This window comes from Cyclopterus lumpus, chromosome 23 (assembly GCF_009769545.1).
Source record: "Cyclopterus lumpus isolate fCycLum1 chromosome 23, fCycLum1.pri, whole genome shotgun sequence".
Taxonomy (NCBI): domain Eukaryota; kingdom Metazoa; phylum Chordata; class Actinopteri; order Perciformes; family Cyclopteridae; genus Cyclopterus; species Cyclopterus lumpus.
Window position 1 is genome coordinate 1,739,254 of NC_046988.1, and position 21,053 is coordinate 1,760,306.

General features: G+C 43.8%; 1 protein-coding gene across 1 annotated transcript in view; it reads left to right on the forward strand.

Moving 5' to 3' along the window:
* The window catches only part of efcab6 (EF-hand calcium binding domain 6), a 56,138-nt gene extending 35,542 nt beyond the window's left edge, over positions 1–20,596 (forward strand). The window contains 20 exon segments of the mRNA XM_034526807.1: positions 298–422; positions 834–974; positions 1,356–1,569; positions 2,091–2,205; positions 2,919–3,046; positions 4,716–4,945; positions 5,043–5,106; positions 5,192–5,310; positions 5,406–5,580; positions 7,746–7,836; positions 8,041–8,086; positions 8,227–8,260; positions 8,555–8,749; positions 8,819–9,013; positions 10,588–10,806; positions 12,156–12,353; positions 17,995–18,178; positions 18,313–18,500; positions 19,924–20,073; positions 20,474–20,596. Coding sequence (XP_034382698.1) covers positions 298–422; positions 834–974; positions 1,356–1,569; positions 2,091–2,205; positions 2,919–3,046; positions 4,716–4,945; positions 5,043–5,106; positions 5,192–5,310; positions 5,406–5,580; positions 7,746–7,836; positions 8,041–8,086; positions 8,227–8,260; positions 8,555–8,749; positions 8,819–9,013; positions 10,588–10,806; positions 12,156–12,353; positions 17,995–18,178; positions 18,313–18,500; positions 19,924–20,073; positions 20,474–20,596 — 2,934 coding nt within the window.
* Positions 20,597–21,053: the final 457 nt, after the last annotated feature.

The following is a 21,053-nucleotide window of genomic DNA, read 5'->3' on the forward strand; positions in this document are numbered from 1 at the left end:
CTGTGCGTCTGTGTGTGTGTGTGTGTGTCCGTCTGTGTGTGTGTGTGTGTGTGCGCGTGTGTGTGCGTCCGTCTGTGCGTCTGTGTGTGTGTGTGTGTGTGTGTGTGCGCGTGTGTGTGTGCGTCCGTCTGTGCGTCTGTGTGTGTGCGTGTGTGTGTGTGCGCGCGTGTGTGTGTGCGTCCGTCTGTGTGTGTGCGTGTGTGTGTGTGTGTGTGTGTGTGTGTGTGTGCGTCCGTCTGTGCGTCTGTACACTTTATTAAGATGGAGGATTTACCGCTGGACAAGCTGAGTGAGCAGCTCAGCTCAGTGCTGGCCGCTCTGGAGCTGGTTGACCCTCAGTGCACCGGTCACGTCACAGGGGAAGAACTGAAGAAGGTCTTGAGCTGCTATGGCACGCCCATCTCCGACTTACACTTCAACAAGTGAGAAACACGTCCAGACACACTGCAGTGTGCAGTAATAATAATAATACAATGGCAACTGTAGTTTGTGTTTATATATATCGAGATTCAGCCCTGCAAACTCAATTTTAAGGGAATAGTTTGTGCATTTCGCTCAAATTCAAGTGACAATTGAATATGATTTTGATTCTTTAGCTGCACGGAGATCAGTCCAGAAACAATGGAAATCAGTGGCCTTCAAGTCCACCCACTGCGTCTCTGTGAGCTTTGTGCGGGGGCTGGTGCTGGTTTGCAAAACTGGACCCGTGCAGGCCTCCGCTACAATATGATGCATTAGATGTTTCATTGCTAAGTGATAAACCCATGAACTGTGCTCACTTGGGGCTTGAGTTTTTCTCAGCTCACTCTCAAACCTTCTCTCTGTGTTTCCAGGCTCTGTGAGAGCTCCAGCTCTAGACCCGGCAGTCCCTCCAAGTCGGTTCATTACGTTAGCTTTCTCAGGAACCTGGGAGTCCTGCTAACAGATGAAATGCACACCGCCTCATTTCAGGGGGAAGGCTACCGTACTGAGAGGTGAGCATAGAGTTCACAGACCTGTGCTATGGCCATTTATTATTATGAACATTGATGGGGCTGGGGAGTCAGAAGTATGTATGCAATGCTTTGCATCCTGGTACATGTAGGCAGTGCTGCCATGGCTCAGCCAGCAGCAGAACTCAGCTTTCTCAATCAATATAGCACGCACTGAGGAATGTGTTGCTTCATACAACCACATGTACCATCAACTCTGATTGCACATTCCCTTTAAGCATTTAAAGAGGCAGCGCTGCACGTTTCACTTTTGAATGAACTTGGTCCCTTGAACTTATTGAAGACTCTTGACTGCGGTCGTGGCTACACCATCTTTTATTACAGTCCCCTTCTGTACTGAGCTCCCAACTACCTGCCCTACAGGCCGTGCACGTCACCTCAGTCGACCCCGCAGTCAGTCAGGGGACAGCGACCTCCCTCCGTTCTGCAGATCAGTTCAGACACCTGCAACATCCTGGACATTGTTTTCCAGAGGATGAGATCCAGGTTAGAGCGACACCACAGCAGCCTGACTGACCGCATCCGGGCCATCTGCCACGGCTCTGACGGGACGCTGTCGGAGAGCCACGTACGGACGGTGAGTGGGGAGCAAAGGCATCAAAGCAGACACCCTAAACACTGCCGGTCTCAAAATGGGTTGGGGCTGGAGATCTTTTATGATTTGTAATTCTTGTCATTTTCAACAAACCCCAGAGACCAAAACCTACAATGTATTGGTCCATATATCAATAGATTTAGATTATGACTACCCTCCTGTCCGTTGCTCTTAGCTCTTAACCTATTGATTCCTTCTGAAGACACACATCTCAACACATTTTTCAGCATATGTGAGAAGATCATTTTACATTTCTCTGTTATGATAACATTGTACTAAATTATAGATGACAGTGTGACAAATTGCAAAAGAAAAGCTATAGATGATGCATTGTCCATTTTATTCATAAACTATCCAGCATCGTATAAAAATATAAAGCTCCTTATGTTATGTAAATTAAAGTACATTGAGTTGATAGACCTCTTTCACTCTCAATAGTTTAACTATTGCTAGTTATCATTTTTGTGCACTTCCTCCACTTCCTGCTCTCCTTTTGCCCTCAGATACTAGAGGACAGCTGGGTCATCTTGAACGACGAGAATTTCCACAAGTTCACGGAGCAGCTGGGCTTCAGGGACGGATGGATCGAGCGCTCGGCGTTCCTGGTGAAGTACAACGGTGAGACAGAACATCTTGACCAGCGGCGTCACAAATCCCATCAGTTCTGCATGGTGGGGTTTTCAATGCTTAGAAAGAGATTTTCAAAATCCCTTCCTACTCCCCACTAGGCTCCTGTCCCCCTCCACTCCATCTTGCCTCGCATCCCAGCTCCTAGACCCCCCCACGGTGATGAAACATAAGCCCCCTGCTTCCTGTGAAATTATGTCTTTTTTAGCACATGAGCCGTTGGAGAAATCATCCCGGATTATAAATAGAGTAAGAGTGAGCCTCCTCGTCTCTCATTAGCACACAGACTCAGAATCACACTCATTCCTGCTTGTTTGGGCTAATTATATGCTTTGGAAGCAGAAAACAGAGCAGCAGGGCATTGCTCTAATTTGTCATCACTAAACAAAAAAAACTGACAGTATAAAGAACAATGAAAAAAGAGAAGAATTATCAAACAGTAGTCATGTTGCAAGGTATTAAAAACAAGTTTCCTAGGTTTAAAATACAAGTGTGCTTCTAATTAAATGTAAATGAGGTCAGGCAGTTTAAATCCCCAGTGTGCTTGAAGACATAAAGGGCATTCTGCGGAGTGCGGAAAAAACACAAATTAATTCACAAAAGTTCCAATTTAGTGGGTATAATTCCCTCACAAAGACGGTGGTTTTATTGATGTATCAAAACTCGTGTGATTTAACATCTGCTTCCCCCCATGGTATCTGTAGAGGCCACAGCCAGAGGCAGGCGGCAGCATTCCGAGGGTCGTGGTGAGAAGGACACGGTCGAGCCCCCGTTAGCTTCTGCTGAGCAGTGCCTGGCTAGCATGAAGACCAGGATCAAGATCATCCACGGGGTGAGGAAGATGTTCACAGGAAAAGACAATCAGCAACGCATTCACCTGCGATTTAAATTATAACAGGAGGATGACTTAGATAGAATGATGTGAATAGCCTGCATTTAAAACAAAGTTAGATTCCCTAAGATTTGAATAACATCAAAAGCCAAGAGACATGACAGGAAATGAAGGAGGATGATGCAGACAATTAAAAATAAAAGTATTAAACAGAATATGTAGCAATATGAGTGGACTTTGACCATGGAGCTGTGTGGAAAGGCAACAACTCCAAACATAAACTTCTTACACAAAGTAAATCAAATATTTACATATTTACCAAATCTCAAAGCAAAATGATAAATAGTCTCCAAATTAATTGGGACTCGTAGACTTCCTCTTCTGCCTCTCTCAAAAACATACTGCCTACCAGAAAGGCAGAGAATGACGAATCAGGTAGAAGCTAAACAACAACAATAATGATGTACAACGGGGCTAGATGAATCCTTTGTGAGTTTTTAACAAAGAGACGTCTTGGAGACCCGCCTTCCTGTGTGCTCGTTGTAGATGTGTCCATGCAGCAACATACACGATCTGAGAGCAACGATAACTCCCTGACAGGGAAGAGCGCTGCGATGTAGACGCATCCGAGGGGACGGCGTGCAGATTTGAAGAGAGCATTCTTATTCTGTTGAAAGGAAAACCTGGAACCTGTATTGGTAAAATTGGTATTTGTATCAGTGTCGTTACCAGCAGTAAACACAAGTGTCGCCAAATAAATGGAGCAGCCTGGTCTCACCAAATTGGGTGACGAGCCACATTTCTTGAGCGTTTTATCTCTTCCCAATGTTTTGCTGTTTTTTTTTTGCAATAGACGTGCAGAATAAGTGCTCCGGAACGCAATATAAAGAATGAGAACGTTTGAGGAGGGAGTGGGATGGGGTGGATGAGTCAAACAAACATACGACTATAACCCAGTCGCCTGCTGTTCATGTCCCATGTGAAACCTGAAGTCACCTGATCACTTCTTTGCGTTGACTCCTTAACGTACTTAATGTTCTTGATTTAACACAAACCATGATATGTTATATTAGTTTGGATTTAATTCAGAATGTTAACAAAGAAAAAAGAGCCAAGAATCCGTCCGTCCCCACAAAATGGCGTTAAATGACAAAAGCGCCCCAGGTGATACCAGTAGGCTCTCATGAGCCCGTGCCACCAGGTATCTGGAAACCATGACAGGTAGGGAAGGGCAGGGGTCGTCACTGTCCCCATTTAGTGCACATGCATGAACTATCGTAACCAATGGTTTCACACTATTCCACTGATCAACACACGGAGATATGCAACAACAGTGTTTCCGCCAGTAAGGCCCGGAGGCAAAGTGTCTTTTCTGAGGGGCAGAAGCGGTCTGGTGAACTTCAAGGTTACCTCAAGTGAGCCTGGGCCGAAGTTGTCGCTAACTTTGGGGCTAACCACTTTCCCATTATTCAGCAGGTGGTAAACCAGACATAACAACTTGGCTTGTAACCTGAGGAGTTGTAGCCTTTATAGCCCAAACTGTACTCACACTGAACTGCTAAGGTCAAAGCTAAGTTCATCCTCTACCAGCATGTGGCTGCACACAATCACAACAGGACACAGAATTCTTCAATCAATGAATGTATCTCACCCTAACCCGTCCCATCAGAACAACCTGACAGCGTTCCGACTGATGGACAGGAAACGTAGAAGGGTGGTCGACTACCATGATTTCGAGGCGCTGTACAGTAGCCTGGGACTTTTCTGCAGTGAGGCAGAGTATCAGCGGCTGCTGGATCTGATCGGCCTGCATCCCGGGGGCAACCTCAACTACACAGAATTTGTTGACGTGGTTGAAAATAATGGCAAACGCAAACAAGGGACACAAACCGCATGCGTGTGAGTCTGTTATGATCATTATTATTGATGCTCTGATGCTTCAGGAAAGTTGTCTCTGGTGTGCTGCTATGTTTTTCTGTCTTTTGTTTTCTTATAGACAAGAGCAGCTCCATGAACTCCTGGCCTTTGAAGCCCGCTACAAATGGGCAGATATGTCGAAAGTCAGCAAAACTCGCAGGAAGCACAGATCAAATGATTCTTTGCAATTTGTAGAGAATCTGTACCTACTCCTCTTTTTCATTTCAGGTGCTGTGCCAGTTTGATGCAGACGACCAGGCTTACATCCATAAAAAGAGCTTGAGGGGACTCCTCTTCACCTATGCTCTTCCCATGAGATCCGACCAATTTGACCAGCTTTGGTCGAGGTAAGAGATACCCAGATACCCATTCACTATCGCAACATTATGCAGTGAAGTGCTCCTGTCTGTGCCAGCCACCATTTTCAACTCCATTTTGATAGGTATGACCCGGATGGGCGCGGCCATGTGGCAGCTTGTGACTTCCTAGAAAAGCTGGGCTTTTCCCATGAAGGGGAACTCGGAGCTCGAAGCCAGAAGCTGAACCAAGCTGTAGTCCAGCAGAATGCAGACAGACCGGTGTCCTCGGATTCTGCATCACTGGAGTGTATTGAGTAAGCGAAGAAGGGTACTATGGGAAATTTGGGATTATCCATACATACATTCTCTGTCATTTATTCAGGTCAGCAGTAGAGCTGGGTATTGTTTAAAGAATTACCAGTTCCAATACCAATACCCTTAAAGTAATACCAATATCAAGTACCTCACATGAACCTGTGTGTGTGTCCCACTGGCTAGCTAATTGCCACCCTCAGTTCCTCTGCAGGTTAATACTATTAGTGCAGTTCAGACATTGGCCCACTACTGCTGCGGTAGTAGGCCAATCACATAAATCAAAGAACACTAGCGGAGATTGGCGTTAACCAAAAACATACAAAGTGTGGGGGTCTGGGGTGGGGCTTCATCAGCAGGACCATGGCAGGAGGCAGGGCCACGGAGGCAGGAGGCATCGCGAAAGAGACCGGACCAATGAGGCCAGGGAAGGAGGCAGGAGACACAGAGAAGGAGGCAGGGCCATTGGGAGGGAGGCCAGGTCCAGGCCAGAGGCTGGATGGGGCAAGGAGTCAGGGGGCAGGACCTAGGAGCCAGGACCGGCTTCAGACACAGCCAGGTCCAATGGACCCTGTGAGTCACAAAGACTCCGGGGAAGAAGTAGAGTTAGTATTGTACAATGAAGAGACGTCAATTTGTCCATAACGAGAAAGGGAAGAGGAGAGAGGAGCTCGAGAACTTTTCCAAGCCATATGAGATATGTGATCCCTCCAGCGTAACATTATGGCCTGAATCCCAATGTATTTTTGGGGTTTAGACTGGTCAGATAGAAGAACTCCAACGCTTTACCACACTTTGATGCTGAACACAATTCCAAGCTCATAAGCTAGCTAATTAGTTGGCTAGGTAGGTATCATGTGCAGGCTTGGGCTGAATTTAATAGGTTGAGCTTGTTAGTTTAAGAGGCATGGATCCTGAAAGGTGAGAGGGCGGTGAAAGTTCTCACACACTGGCTCAGGGACTTCGTCAAGGAAGGAGTTCACGCAGGGGATTCACTTGAAATATACAGTTTATTTAACGAAGTTTAACGCTGAACAAACAATGGAGTGGGCCGATCAGCAGTGAAAGCACTGCGTGGATGTGTCATGTCTGCTATAGAGGTGTTGAAGGTGCAAACCCAAAAGCAAGTCATGCAGGGTGGATGTCAGCTGTAGGAGGGGAGGAAGCTGTAGGAAGAAAGTGAACCAGCTGTTTTAGTCTGGAAGGCCCAGGTGAGCCTAATCAGCTGATGACCCTCCACTGTCAGACAATTGACTGCTGATCAGCCGGAACAGCCTTCAAGACAGTGGTAGGGGCTACACAATGGGTACATCACTATGCTGAAAATAAAAACAAGTAGTTAAAAAAACCATGTAAATGTCCTTTTAAAATAAAAATGAAACGAGTTAATAATTTCTTCAATAATTTCACAAATAGTTAGATTATTCTTTATTTTTATGAAAGGAAACCCTATATACAAATATGTTCTATTTTCTATTAAGTAAACTGTATAAACAAATAAATGGATTAATCTTAATATGAAATTTATTTTGATTTAAACTTGAAACTTATAAATAAATGCATCCATTAAAATACAAATATTCAACATAGTACTACCCAGTTGGTATTGATTGCTCAATGAAAATATACCAAAAAAAACTACAGAAAACCTATCCAGTGTCAGTAGATTTCATTAATACATTTGCTGTAATTTTGTTAATAATATTAGAATGCCTACTCTTCTGAACAAGCTCCTTACCCCAGGGGGTTAGGATGAACACACATTTAAGCACTTTGTAGAAACATTTTGCACACACTGTGATTATTATTAAGCCCTTGTAAAAAATATTTTTGTTGATAAATATTGTGAATGCCATGCAGCAGGGCTTTTTAAATTCCACTAATTTTCAAGTTTAGCTGTACAATAGGTATTGCAAGGTATTAGCATTATGAAAACAAAGTTTTGATTTATAAGAGTGGAAAAACATTTTTCTTTAGGTGTCTCACAAATGCTCGACAAATTTTTTGTTTTCTCAGATTTCTTTATCTGACAATGCGAGTGAAAGTTGAAGTGAAACATATTTTTAATTACAGTGCACAATCCGTTTGCACAGAAATACATAATTGAAGCTATGAAAGCAAAGCATCATCAGTTTCTGTTTTTATCACAAGCTCTTGTTATCCATAAGCAGGTTTTGCAGGAGAACTTTGAGGGGTTGAGTGGCTCCTTGACTCACCTGGAAACGAACAGAGATGGCACTGTGACAGTGGACGAGCTGCTCCGTCCACAGAGAGCTAGTAAATTACCTGCGCGGTCAACTCCATCCATAGATTTTTTATATCATCTTTCGGTCTTTATCATGCTCTCCAACTTAGTTAAAGTTACTACAAGTGACTTTTTATTGGTGTTGATTTTGGCCCCCCTGTGGACAAAGGTGGTAGTGTTTCCAATGAGCACTACTACCTCGTGTCGTAAAGATCTACGAGTCTCCCTTTGGAAAACCTCTACATTTTCTGTTTGACAGTCTGCCCTGTGCAGGTCTGTATCTGGTTCTCCCGTGCCTCTCTCCCCTCCAGCTGCATCAGTATTAAATAAAGACCATTTCATAAGTCAAAAGTTTATTGCGGTAACTTTAAGAACGTTAACATTATAAAATGTGCTAATTACTGAAGCACTAAACAGCTGAGGCTGATGGAAAGGCCATTAGTTTTGCATGTGACCATGACAAATACAAATGTTGACTTCAAAAGTCAGGATATCACCATTTATTACAGGATATGTTAGGACTATCAAAGTCTGTACCAAAAGTCATGGCTACCCATTCAAGAGCTCAAAATATCACTCAAAACAAAGAAATGGCACCCTCGCTGGAGAAAAGGTCCCAGAGTCTCTGCAGGATTCGTTGCCCATGCAAAAAGTCTGCTCGGCTAAAACCTGCAGCTGGTAGTTTAAATCATTCAGTGTGAAACCCACTCTCTCTTTAGGTTTGACGTGTCCAAGGATGATAACTGCAAGAGGCTAGCTTACATGGATTTCCTGTCTGCGTTTGACCGTAAAGCAGAGAAGAGGTGTGAGCTTCCCCCTGCTTCTCCTGACACTGTGCACCAGATCGAGTCCTTGGACAGTCTCAGTCCTGGTGTGGCTCTGGCCCGGTTTCGAGAACTAGTCACTGCCTCAGCACCTACTTTGTATAAGGTGAAGTTCGAACACACTTAATTTTTCTATGTCTCAATTTCTCCGCTGATCATTTTCCTGTGGCTTCAGGCGTTCATGGCCTTCGACCAGAGCGGGACGGGGACGGTCAAAGCTCTGGAATTCCGTCAGGTGCTGGAGAACTTGTGTGCCCGCCTGTCGGACAAACAGCACAGACACATGCTGACCCATCTGCAGCTGCACCCCCAGAACGCCACTGTTAACTGGAAGGACTTCCTCAAGAAGTTTCAATCACAGAGCCCACTGGTAAGAAATGCTATTCCCAAAGAAAAAAGCTGAAAGGGATAGTCCACCATTGTTTAGGCTTTTTCACTTTATTTCCAATGATGCGAACATGGTGAACGTGGACACCATTACGCGTGCTTAGCATGTTCACATTGTCACATTGTGACCATGTTAGCATGTTGAAGCTAGAACTGCTGTGCCCAAGTTAATTCAATTCAATTCAGTTTATTTTGTATAGCCCAATATCACAAATTACAAATTTGCCTCACAGGGCTTTACAATCTGTACACATACGACATCCCTGACCTTTGACCTCACATCGAATCAGGAAAAACTCCCCAAAAATAACCTTTGACAGGGAAAAAAGGGAAGAAACCTTCAGGAGAGCAACAGAGGAGGATCCCTCTCCCCAGATGGACAGAAGCAATAGATGTTATGTGTACAGAATGAACAGCATTACAAAGTTACATAAACACATAACATGAATATGAATATGTATGAATGGAACTCCAATCCATGAAACAGAAGGAGGTAGAGAGGAGGGGGGGCGGCGCATTAGCAGGGCCAACGCGGGAGGCCGGTTCACCAGCATCAGACACCTCCAGGTCCAATGGACCCTATGAGACGTGAAGTCACAAAGACTCCGTGAAGGAAGCAGAGTTAATAAGGTGCAATGGAGAGATGTAAATTCATCCATAAGGAGAGAGAGAAGAGGAGAGAGGTGCTCAGTGTATCCTAAAACATCCCCCAGCAGCCTATAAGCCTATAGCAGCATATCAAGGGGCTGGACCAGGGCAAACCTGATTCAGCCCTAACTATAAGCACTATTAAAGAGGAAAGTCTTAAGTCTACTCTTAAATGAGGTGACTGTGTCTGCCTCCCAGACTGAAAGTGGAAGCTGGTTCCATAAAAGAGGAGCTTGATAACTGAAGGCTCTTGCTCCCATCCTACTTTTTAGGACTCTAGGAACCACAAGTAGCCCCGCATTTAGTGAGCACAGCTCTCTAGTGGGGCAATATGGTACTACAAGCTCCTTAAGTTACAGTCTCAAAAAATGGTTGTAGACTCTGGTGTAAACACAAAGCACATTTTGACCACAGGAGGATTTGTGTTCATTGCCATTACTCGCACAAAATGCGACGCAGAGGATCGCCCGATGCCATGCTATGCTAACATTGTAGGTTTCTTTGGTTGATTAAATGAAATGGTGTCATGATATTTGAATGGATGTTATTTAAAGATTGGGACAACACATACCTTCTGGTTGGTGTGAAGGCACCGACTGCTTGTCTAATTTTCTGGAGGCAAATTGATTGCATGGTGGATTGGAGCATAGCAGTTACTGAGACCGGAGGGTTTGTTAGCCTGTCAAGGGGCGTGTATTATTGTTTTTGGTCAGAAGGACTGCCTTGCATTTTTAAGTTCAACATTATAATTGCAAAGTCTCTCTTTATAGATACCACAGTGAACATGAAGATTAATTTTTCGCCACCTGCGCTCATTTTTCTGACACTCTTTTCTCTATTCAGAGCTAGGCTAACCTTGACAAAATAAGTAAATGTATTAGCCGCAAAATGTTGAACTGTTCTTGTCAGACGACAGAGAGGTGCCTGAGTATGACCGGATCCCCTATCCCTACGAAAACTTCAGAGGTCACAAAGCATCTGCAGCAGATCCAGGAAACCGTCTCGGGTCACATGTATGAAATCACCCGAGACCTGATGGATCTGGACCCCTCCAACAGCACCACCATCTCCAAAGAGCAGTTCAGACAGCTTTGTGATCGCCACTGTCTGAAACTCACAAATGATCAGGTAAAGCCAGATGAATATACATATACTTATAGTAGATACCTGCTGTACTTAAAATATATACTTATATTCCAGTGCATTTAAATTCAAAGAGGAGAGATTCCAGAGAACAAGCACATTTCCAACAACTCTCCGGGTGCTTTCAAGCTTAAACAACACACGCTGGCATCAGTCCATGGTTACAAATGAGGAGAGGAGTCTGAGTTTCAGTGCATTTGCCAGTTCCATTCTTTCAGTCTGATATGTTTTCTTTAATTATTCTAATCAAAATCGAATTCATCTTTTCTGATAATTATTGACTGTGTGAGAAAGTTAGTCAACTGTAAAGCCAATTTACTTTGCTCCTCTTTGGGGTTCCAGTCCCCCCCAGTGCAGATGATTATTCTCTCCGCCGTCTGTCCATGGCTAATCTCACATAATTCATGATCCGTCAACCTAACACTTTTTTTGTGCTTAATTTACGACTGAATGCTTTACAATTAAAAAAACAAAACAATTATTGACTGTTTCATATAACTGTTGCAAAACAACTGCTTTTCTTTGCTATGGGGGCTCCACGTGCACTTTGCAACAATGCGTCTTTTCTGCATTGAGCAATTCCTGTTTAGTGTTTTTTTCTAGTCACCAAGAGAAAAATGTTCAACTTGGGGAAAATGCTGTGCATGTCACTGTCCCTTTTACCCAGCCGTCCTATTACAATTGAGAAGGGGCGGGACAAAAACCACAAAGACTAATCACTATTAGTCACCCAACACATCCTATATGCAGGCTACAAGTGCTGATCAACTACAACAATGTCGTAGGAATGAATGCATGCAGCCGTCTTCTCTCCGCCCATCTAGAGTACGACATTCGGTATCATAGCAACCAGGCACAACCAAAGCATCTCAGCTGAAAAAATGCCTCATTTAACTTCTTGGTCATTTATAAAGTAATAAAATACCCAGTGATAGCTTACCAACAAAGCTTATTGATAGAGCACTTAAAGCCCTACTCAGCTGCTTCAGTATCAAAACGCATTTCCGGCAATTGGCCAAACTAAATCAAGCCTTCTTCTATCCACTGTTGCAGGCCACATATGGTCTTTGTATATATAGAAAGGTTTGGTCTCGTTTTCAACCGGAGCATCTGCAGATTAATTCTATACCCAAAATGTTAGGACGTAAAGTTAACCACGATACGAGATAAATAAATCCCTGTTTTGGTTATCTTCTAGCTTCATCTTGAATGTATGGGAGCCCTGAGGGACAATTCAGTGAGATTCAACTTGTTTGGGAGAGGAGAGAGGGATCTGCTCCCTCTCTCCTGAGTTCACGGTTCTAGTTCTGTACGTGTCTTCTTTTGCTTCTCAGTTGGAGTGTGTGTGGAGTCAGATGCCTGTGAATGAACAGAGGAAGCTGCAGTACAGAGAATTCCTAAAGCGCTTTGGTGCACCGGGCCGGACGGCAGCAGGGCTTCACACCGACAGCTTCCCGTCGGCTTCCTCTGAGTCCAGAGCAACAACACGGAGTTGCCCAGAGGTCGCAGGTGGCTCTCTGCAACGCGCTCAGGTACAGCACATGACGAGATGGACCGGTGTCCTCCGTCAAACCTACTGTGTGTGTATATATAGAAATTATTATTGCTCTGAGAATTTTCTTTACATTTTTTTACTGAATGCTGCAGTATGATCTGTGATGCATGAAGAAAGCAGCTGCTCTGCAAAAGCTCAGCATGTCTCTACGAGGAGTCTGGAGGCTACAGAATGACTCTATATATTCACAGTGCACGGACATTTTGAGCACAGAAATTCTATTCGATTTATATCCAGCACACTGACCTCTGTCACCCCGTTTCACTTCTTCAGATGTCCTGCTCTTTGCACTTACAGACCCTCGGACACTTAGTCACGAGATCTCTCTCATTCGGGCTCTGAGCTCGGGCCACAGTTTACGCACACGGAGCGGAGAGACGTGTGTGTTGGATAATGAGTCAAACTGAATGAGAGAGCTTGTTATTGTGGATATATATAAATATATATACTTATGCCAAGACAATGTCGGACACCGTAGTTTTCTCTGGCCCTCTCCCCAATCTGATCAATGATGACATGTATAGCCGCATGTCGTCATTCAACCGCTGGTTGTCCAGGTGGTGCCCAGCAAACAATGTGGGCTACATAGATAACTGGCAGACTTTCTGGGGAAAGCCTGATCTGATGAGTCCAGACGGCATTCATCCCACTTGGGATGGAGCGCGTCTCATTTCTGCGAACATGGCCAAGTTGATTAACGGACTTAATCCATGACCCAGAGTTCAGATCAGGAAGCAGAAGCAGAGTTGTAGTCTTCCACCCTTCTCTGCACTTCCATTCGAGCAGTTACCCACCCTTAACCTTAACTCTATAGAGACTGTGTCTGTCCCACGGCCACTTAAATTAATTAAATCAAACGTAACCAGAAGAGGAGTCATACAAAATAACCTCATAAAGGTTAACATCACTACTGCAACAGTGTAACAAAAGAAGAGAATTAAATGTGGACTCCTAAATATTAGATCTCTGTCATCTAAAGCTGTATTAGTAAATGATTTAATATCAGACAATCACATTGATTTATTGTGTCTTACTGAAACCTGGCTAAGCCATGAAGAATATGTCAACCTAAATGAATCAACTCCTCCAAGTCATATTAATACTCACATTCCTCGAGGCACCGGCCGAGGAAGTGGAGTAGCAGCCATCTTTGACTCAAGCCTATTAATTAATCCTAAACCTAAACTAAACTACAACTCATTTGAAAGCCTTGTTCTTAGTCTTTCACATCCAACCTGGAAAACATTACAAACAATTCTATTTGTTATACTGTACCGGCCACCAGGTCCATATTCAGAATTTATATCTGAATTTTCAGAGTGTTTATCAAATTTAGTCCTTAAAAGTGATAAGGTCATTATTGTAGGAGATTTTAATATTCATGTGGATATTGACAATGATTGCCTTAGTACTGCATTTATCTCATTATTGGACTCGATTGGCTTCTGTCAGAGAGTACAGAAACCCACTCACTGCTTTGGCCACACCCTCAACCTTGTTCTTACATATGGCATTGACATTGAGCATTTGGAGGTCTTCCATCAGAACCCTCTTCTGTCAGACCATTACCTCATAACTTTTGAGTTTATACTCCCGGAGTGTACACCGTTAGTCAAAAGTTTCTACACCAGATGTCTAACTGACAGTGCTGTAGCTAAATTTAAAGAAGCGATTCCTTCTGCATTTAATTCAATACCACGTCTCAATGTGACAGAGGACTCCTGTGCTAATTTTAGTCCGTCCATCATATTGTCGATAGTGCTACAGGCTCACTGAGAATGACACTAGACTCGATAGCACCTCTGAAGAAAAAGACAGTGAGGCAAAGGAGGTTTGCTCCCTGGTATAACCCTCAGACCCGCGACCTAAAGCAAACTTCACGAAAGCTTGAAAGCATATGGCGTTCCACCAATCTGGAAGAATCACGCTTAGTTTGGCGAGACAGCCTTAAAACATATAAAAAGGCTCTCCGTAATGCCAGAGCAGCCTATTACTCATCAGTAATAGAGAAAAATAAGAACAACCCCAGGTTTCTCTTTAGCACTGTAGCCAGGCTGACAGAGAGTCACAGCTCTGTGGAGCCGTGTATTCCTATAGACCTCAGTAGTAATGACTTCATGAACTTCTTCAATGAAAAGATTTTAACTATTAGAGGCAAGATTGATGATCTCTTGCCCTTAACTACTACCGATCTGTCATCAAGAGGAGTGGCCTTGGAAACGGCTGTATGCCCTGGTGTATTTTTGGATAGCTTTTCTCCCATTAACCTAGACCAATTGTCTTCAACGGTTTCTACTTCTAAACCGTCTACCTGTCTCTTAGACCCCATCCCAACGAGGCTGCTTAAAGACGTGTTGCCTTTAATTGGCACCTCTCTGCTGGATATTGTTAATGTGTCTTTGCTAACAGGCCATGTACCACATTCCTTCAAAGTAGCTGTAATTAAACCTCTCCTGAAAAAGACCACTCTTAATCCAGAGGTGTTGGCTAACTACAGACCCATCTCTAACCTTCCCTTCCTCTCTAAGATCCTTAAGAAAGTAGTCGCAAATCAGTTGTGCGACTACAGGATTTAGAAAACACCACAGCACAGAGACAGCACTGGTGAAGATTACAAATGACCTCCTAATTGCATCAGATAAAGGACTCATCTCCATACTGGTATTATTAGACCTTAGTGCTGCGTTCGACAACATTGACCATGACATCCTATTACAGAGACTGGATCAGTCGATTGGCATTTCAGGTACCGCACTAAGTTGGTTTAAATCCTATTTATCAGATCGATCTCAATTTGTATTTGTAAACGATGAAGCCTTAATGACCACCAACGTTAATCACGGAGTTCCACAAGGTTCTGTGCTTGGACCAATTTTATTTACCTTATATATGCTTCCTTTGGGCAACATTATCAGGAAACACTCCATAAACTTTCATTGCTATGCAGACGATACTCAATTATATCTATCGATCAAACCAGAGGAGACCAACCAGCTCGCTAAAATTCAAGAATGTTTTAAAGACATAAAAACATGGATGACCTGCAACTTCCTGATGTTAAACTCAGACAAAACTGAAGTTATTTTACTGGGCCCTGAACACCTCAGAGATCAATTATCTGGTGATGTGGTTTCTGTAGATGGCATTTCCCTGGCATCCAACACCACTGTAAAGAATCTCGGCGTTATCTTTGACCGAGACTTGTCCTTTAACTCCCACGTTAAGCAAATCTCAAGGATTGCATTTTTTCATCTCTGTAACATTTCAAAAATCAGGCACATCTTGTCTCAAAAAGATGCAGAAAAGCTGGTTCACGCGTTTGTTACTTCCAGACTAGATTACTGCAACTCCTTATTATCAGGCTGCTCTAATAATTCTCTTAAATCCCTCCAGTTGATCCAGAATGCTGCAGCTCGTGTACTCACAAAAACTAAGAAAAGAGATCACATTACTCCTGTATTAGCTGCTCTGCACTGGCTCCCTGTAAAATCAAGAATCACATTTTAAATTCTTCTCCTCACCTACAAAGCCTTGATTGGTGATGCACCATCATATCTTAAGGAGCTTGTAGTACCATATTGCCCCACTAGAGAGCTGCGCTCACTAAATGCGGGGCTACTTGTGGTTCCTAGAGTCCTAAAAAGTAGGATGGGAGCCCGAGCCTTCAGTTATCAAGCTCCTCTTTTATGGAACCAGCTTCCACTTTCAGTCTGGGAGGCAGACACAGTCACCTCATTCAAGAATAGACTTAAGACTTTCCTGTTTGATAGTGCTTATAGTTAGGGCTGAATCAGGTTTGCCCTGGTCCAGCCCCTTGATATGCTGCTATAGGCTTATAGGCTGCTGGGGGATGTTTTAGGATACACTGAGCACCTCTCTCCTCTTCTCTCTCTCCTTATGGATGAATTTACATCTCTCCATTGCACCTTATTAACTCTGCTTCCTCCCCGGAGTCTTTGTGACTTCACGTCTCATAGGGTCCATTGGACCTGGAGGTGTCTGATGCTGGTGAACCGGCCTCCTGCGTTGGCCCTGCTGATGGCCCCCCCCCCCCCCCCCCCTCCTCTCTACCTCCTTCTGTTTCATGGATTGGAGGTCCATTCATACATTGTCATATTAATGTTATGTGTTTATGTAACTCTGTAACTCTGTTCATTCTGTACACATGACATCTATTGCATCTGTCCATCTGGGGAGAGGGATCCTCCTCTGTTGCTCTCCTGAAGGTTTCTTCCATTCCAGCCCTCTGAGGCAAATTTGTAATTTGTGATATTGGGCTATACAAAATAAACTGAATTGAATTGAAAATATATCATGTAGATGATAGCAAAGAGAATATGTTTGTGCTCACTCAAATAGATTATTCTTTACAATTTTCCAGACAAAATATAGCCAATGTTTTCTTCCCTGTTATGAATATCCCACTGCGTGCTCAGAATGGAGAACGAGGCAGGAGCAACAATGTGTTTAAAACAATCAATGAGCCTGTGTCACAGCAATCACACAGACAGCCTCTGTTTATGCTGCTAGTGTCTGTACATCAGCTGTTTGGGAGAATAAACAGACTACGAGACGCTCCAGCTGTCAAATAATGCAAATAACATGAGGGGGGAAATGTGCTTTGTCCGAAGGGAGTCGAGATCTGTTTTACTGTTGCCATCATACTGCTTCACAAACTTTGTGTTGAGAGTTTTCATTCTGGAGAAATTTGACAGAATGGCTTCCTCGTTGTTATTTCTTTGAAATAATAGTAATAATAGTTATTTTAATAAAACATATTATTATTATGATTTATCAATACCATAAGAATATTGATACTTGTATTATAATTGTATTTGATCTGTTACACAAGGTAAACGGATACATACACAGCAGATAAAAGAACATACCACTGCTTTAAAAAGAAAAAGTAAATAAAATAGAAAATGTAATTAAAAAAAAATACATTATATATATATATATATATATATATATATATATATATATATATATATATATATATATATATATACATATACATACACACAGAGTGATCCATACTCTCCCATAAAGTATTTGTTTGGTTATAGAAACAAAAATAAAACCAAAAACATCTGTTTACATCCATTAATTAACTTTCAATGTTATTTTTAATTACAGCCCAGAACCAGGAATCAAAGTACATTCACTGTTGTTGTCTTTTTGTTGCCGGCCACCATGTGTGAACAGTTTCCTCTCGACATAAAGCAAGGACCAGTTCCAGTTGAGCGGAGCGCTGCTTTACATGTTCAGTCTCAGCAGACATCAAAGCTGCTGTTTAACATTCTGTAGGCGCAGCATTAAGTTACATATGTAAATGATGTACCGTCTAGATTTCAAACCACAGTTTTCATCTTTGTAGGAGATTCCAAAACTCATCTTGTGTCGAGTATGTTCTGGAATCACGATGAAGTGAAATTATGACAGTGTTTTATTCAAACATGTTGCAAGTGGAAGTCCTTCATATCTGGTATGAACGCTCCCTGTGCAGACATGGTGTTAGAATCAGCTGCTTGGTGCAAAACTTAAGACAACACTTTTTTCAGTGTAGTTCAGTGCAGCCTTTCTCCTGAGCCCCCCCACTCTCACTCCCCCCCCAGTCTGCCCCCCAGGGCACCTGCAGGCATGCTGCCTCAGCGGGGAGGCCGGGAACAGGAAGCCTGCAGGGCAGCACGGAGAGGAGGCTGCGTGAGGCCGTGCAGCGCTGCTGGAAGGAGATCCAGAAGAACTGCACCGAGGAGGATCCTCAGCAGGAGGGACACATCAGCACCACCTCCTTCTTGGGTGAGCAGCCAACCACACACACACACACACATACAGATATATATATATATATATATATATATATATATATATATATATATATGACACTGAGCTATCCCCTCTACCTGCTACATGCTAACGACCGTGCCTTGCAGAGATCCTCCACTCTCTCAGCATCCGAATGACTCGTGAGCAGTTGGAGCGTCTGGCTGTGAAGTTTGACATCATCAATAATGGCCGTGTGTCATATCACAACTTTCTTCGTCACTTCCTGCTAACTCTGAAACCAGCGGAGACCAAGACGCCGTATGGGCGACGTAAACTCCCTCTTCCTATTGCACCGGTAACACTTTTATTTAATTTAATTTTCTATAGTTAGTCGGCATGAAGTCTGCATGCTCTTAAATAAATAATTGTGCACTGTACCAAATCCGTTTGATATTATAATATAACATAATAAAACCCCCATTTGACCTCTAGATTCATATCATCTGTATCAAAAGTACATTATGAAAAACATTTACACTTCCCTTAAAGGCCCTTTTAAGTGTGATAAGTTTCATAAACTGGCATCCCCAAAAGTTGATCTTATTTATGGCTTGTGAGTACCAGCGTGGTGCCCGTTGGGAGCGGACTGACCCATGAGCTACAGCCGACAGAGCCCTGAAGCCCCGCCTCCACCAAACCACTTGTTTGTTCAAAGTGTTTTGATATTGATGTCTGAAGTCCACACATCAATACACAAGTGTGAAGAAGATCAGCTGGACCAGATATGAAGAACACACTGACAGAGATTCTTTGCTTTCTAAGTAAACCATTAACCAGCCATTAGTTACACAGTAAAACACCTTTACAGGGGCTGACTTGTTAGAAAGCGGTACTAAACTAAATATGAACACTAAATGTGACACAGATTTAATTTCCTTCTCCTCCACTCTGTGTATACGGTGCATTACTGACAGCATTTAATTTCAGTAATTGAATTACTGAGAATCAAACGACTTTTTCGTGTAAGCTTTGGAAGAACTGCTTTTCCCTCATGCATCAGTCATTTCAGCTACACATAGTGGCACATTAGCACATTTCAAATGAACTCTCTAGTCCCTCTCCTTTGCTGCGTTTAACGTCTGATCTATTGTAGTTGTGTTGGCTGCAAGTCTATGCTGGAGTACAGTGAAGATGGTGGGTGGCTCTGGAATGTGGAGGGGGTGGTGGTGATGGGCGACGGCGGGGTTGCCAGATTGTGTAAACTCAGCGGGGACCTCCCACCCCCAGGCTCTCGACTCTCGCCTCCTAAGACAAGCAAACTGGGCAAGTTTTAGTGTGTGGCGGGGGCCTGTTTTCTTGGCATGGGGAGGTGTATGTGAAGCTTTGAACAATGACACACGGGTGGGCACGATCTAAAAGGACTCCCACTGAGCGACTAAGCCGAGCCCCCGAGCTTCAGTGGAGCGCGTGGGTGAGGGCCTAATCTGGCAACCCACGAGCTGCAACCTTTCCAAACCAACTTTGGAATCACAGACCTGCATTGTCTCGACCACAAACCGACCATCTGTGTGAAACTGGAGAGACCCCCTGCATCTTATCGGATTCGCTGGTGTGTCTGTGCGTGAGTTCACAGACTCAAAAAGCACTTTGTTCTCAGCTGGTGAAGAAGCAAAGCGGTACCGATCACGTGGGTGCTCTCACCTCCATGTGTTGTTTTCTTTCCCGTTTGTTCCTTTCCTTCTGTCCGGGGGTCTGATGGTGATCCCGTGTGCTTTCAGACGGGCCCGGGGGTCCTGAGCGAAGACTGCGTGGAGGTTATGCTGAGGATCCGCGAGGCGGTCCACTCCTCCTGGAACTCCGTCCGCCGCCGCTTCCTGACGTGTGACCCGGCCCGCGCCGGAAGTGTCCCCGCGCAGGACTTCAGGAAGGTAGGAATCATGGCTGCAGCTCCTCTTGTGTCCCTTCTATCAGCATGTCTGAAGGAGAGGGAAAACCCATGGAGCTCAAACACGCACGCTTGCAAAGACACGCACACACCTGTTCACTTGACAACCAATCAGTAATTTTAATTGTTCCATTAAGCTGAAGGTTGCAGCCAGACCACGCTGACGTTTCGGCCCAGGAGAACAGCAGCTGACATTCCTGTTTGATTGTGCCTGCCATTCACCTGCTGTACAATCCACTGCTAATCGATAGCAACAATTAGCAAGCTGGTTAGCGATGACACCTCCTAAACCCATCAACCTATCACACACACACACACACACACACACACACACACACACGCACACACACACGTGTATAACCTTTGCCGTTGTCTGCCGGCAGGTGCTGCAGCACTTCAGCGTCGACCTGTCGTCGGAGGAGTTCTTCCAGCTCAGCTCTTACCTCGATGCCGACGGCACAGGGAGGATGTGCTACAACAACTTCCTGTGGGCCTTTCTTCACTGAGGGTCTCGGGGGGGGGGGGGGGGGGGGGGGGGGCCGCAGTTTTAGTGTTTGGTTATAATTGTGTAGTTATTTTATTAAACTGAAAACAAGTTGTATGGTAATATGTGTTACAAAGCAAAATATAGATAGCGAGCGCTTCAAATTGTCTTCCTCTGAAAACTTCTCTATAACATTTAGAGCTGGGTTAAAAAAAAAACTATTTTCAATTTGATCTTAATTTGATTGATTCCATTTAGATTAATAAAATCCACGGATTGATCTTTTAATGTATGCCTTCCCCGTAGATGTGTGAACTTTAAAGCCATGGCGGCAGCTTCTCCACTGACTCTGGCTGCCATCTTGAAAACAGAAAGTTAAGCACCGCCCACAGTCGAGAGCAAACTTTCTCATTTGACAGTGGAATAGTACACTATAATATGTTTCTGAGAACATTTGGGGTGAGAAGTAGACGATGCAG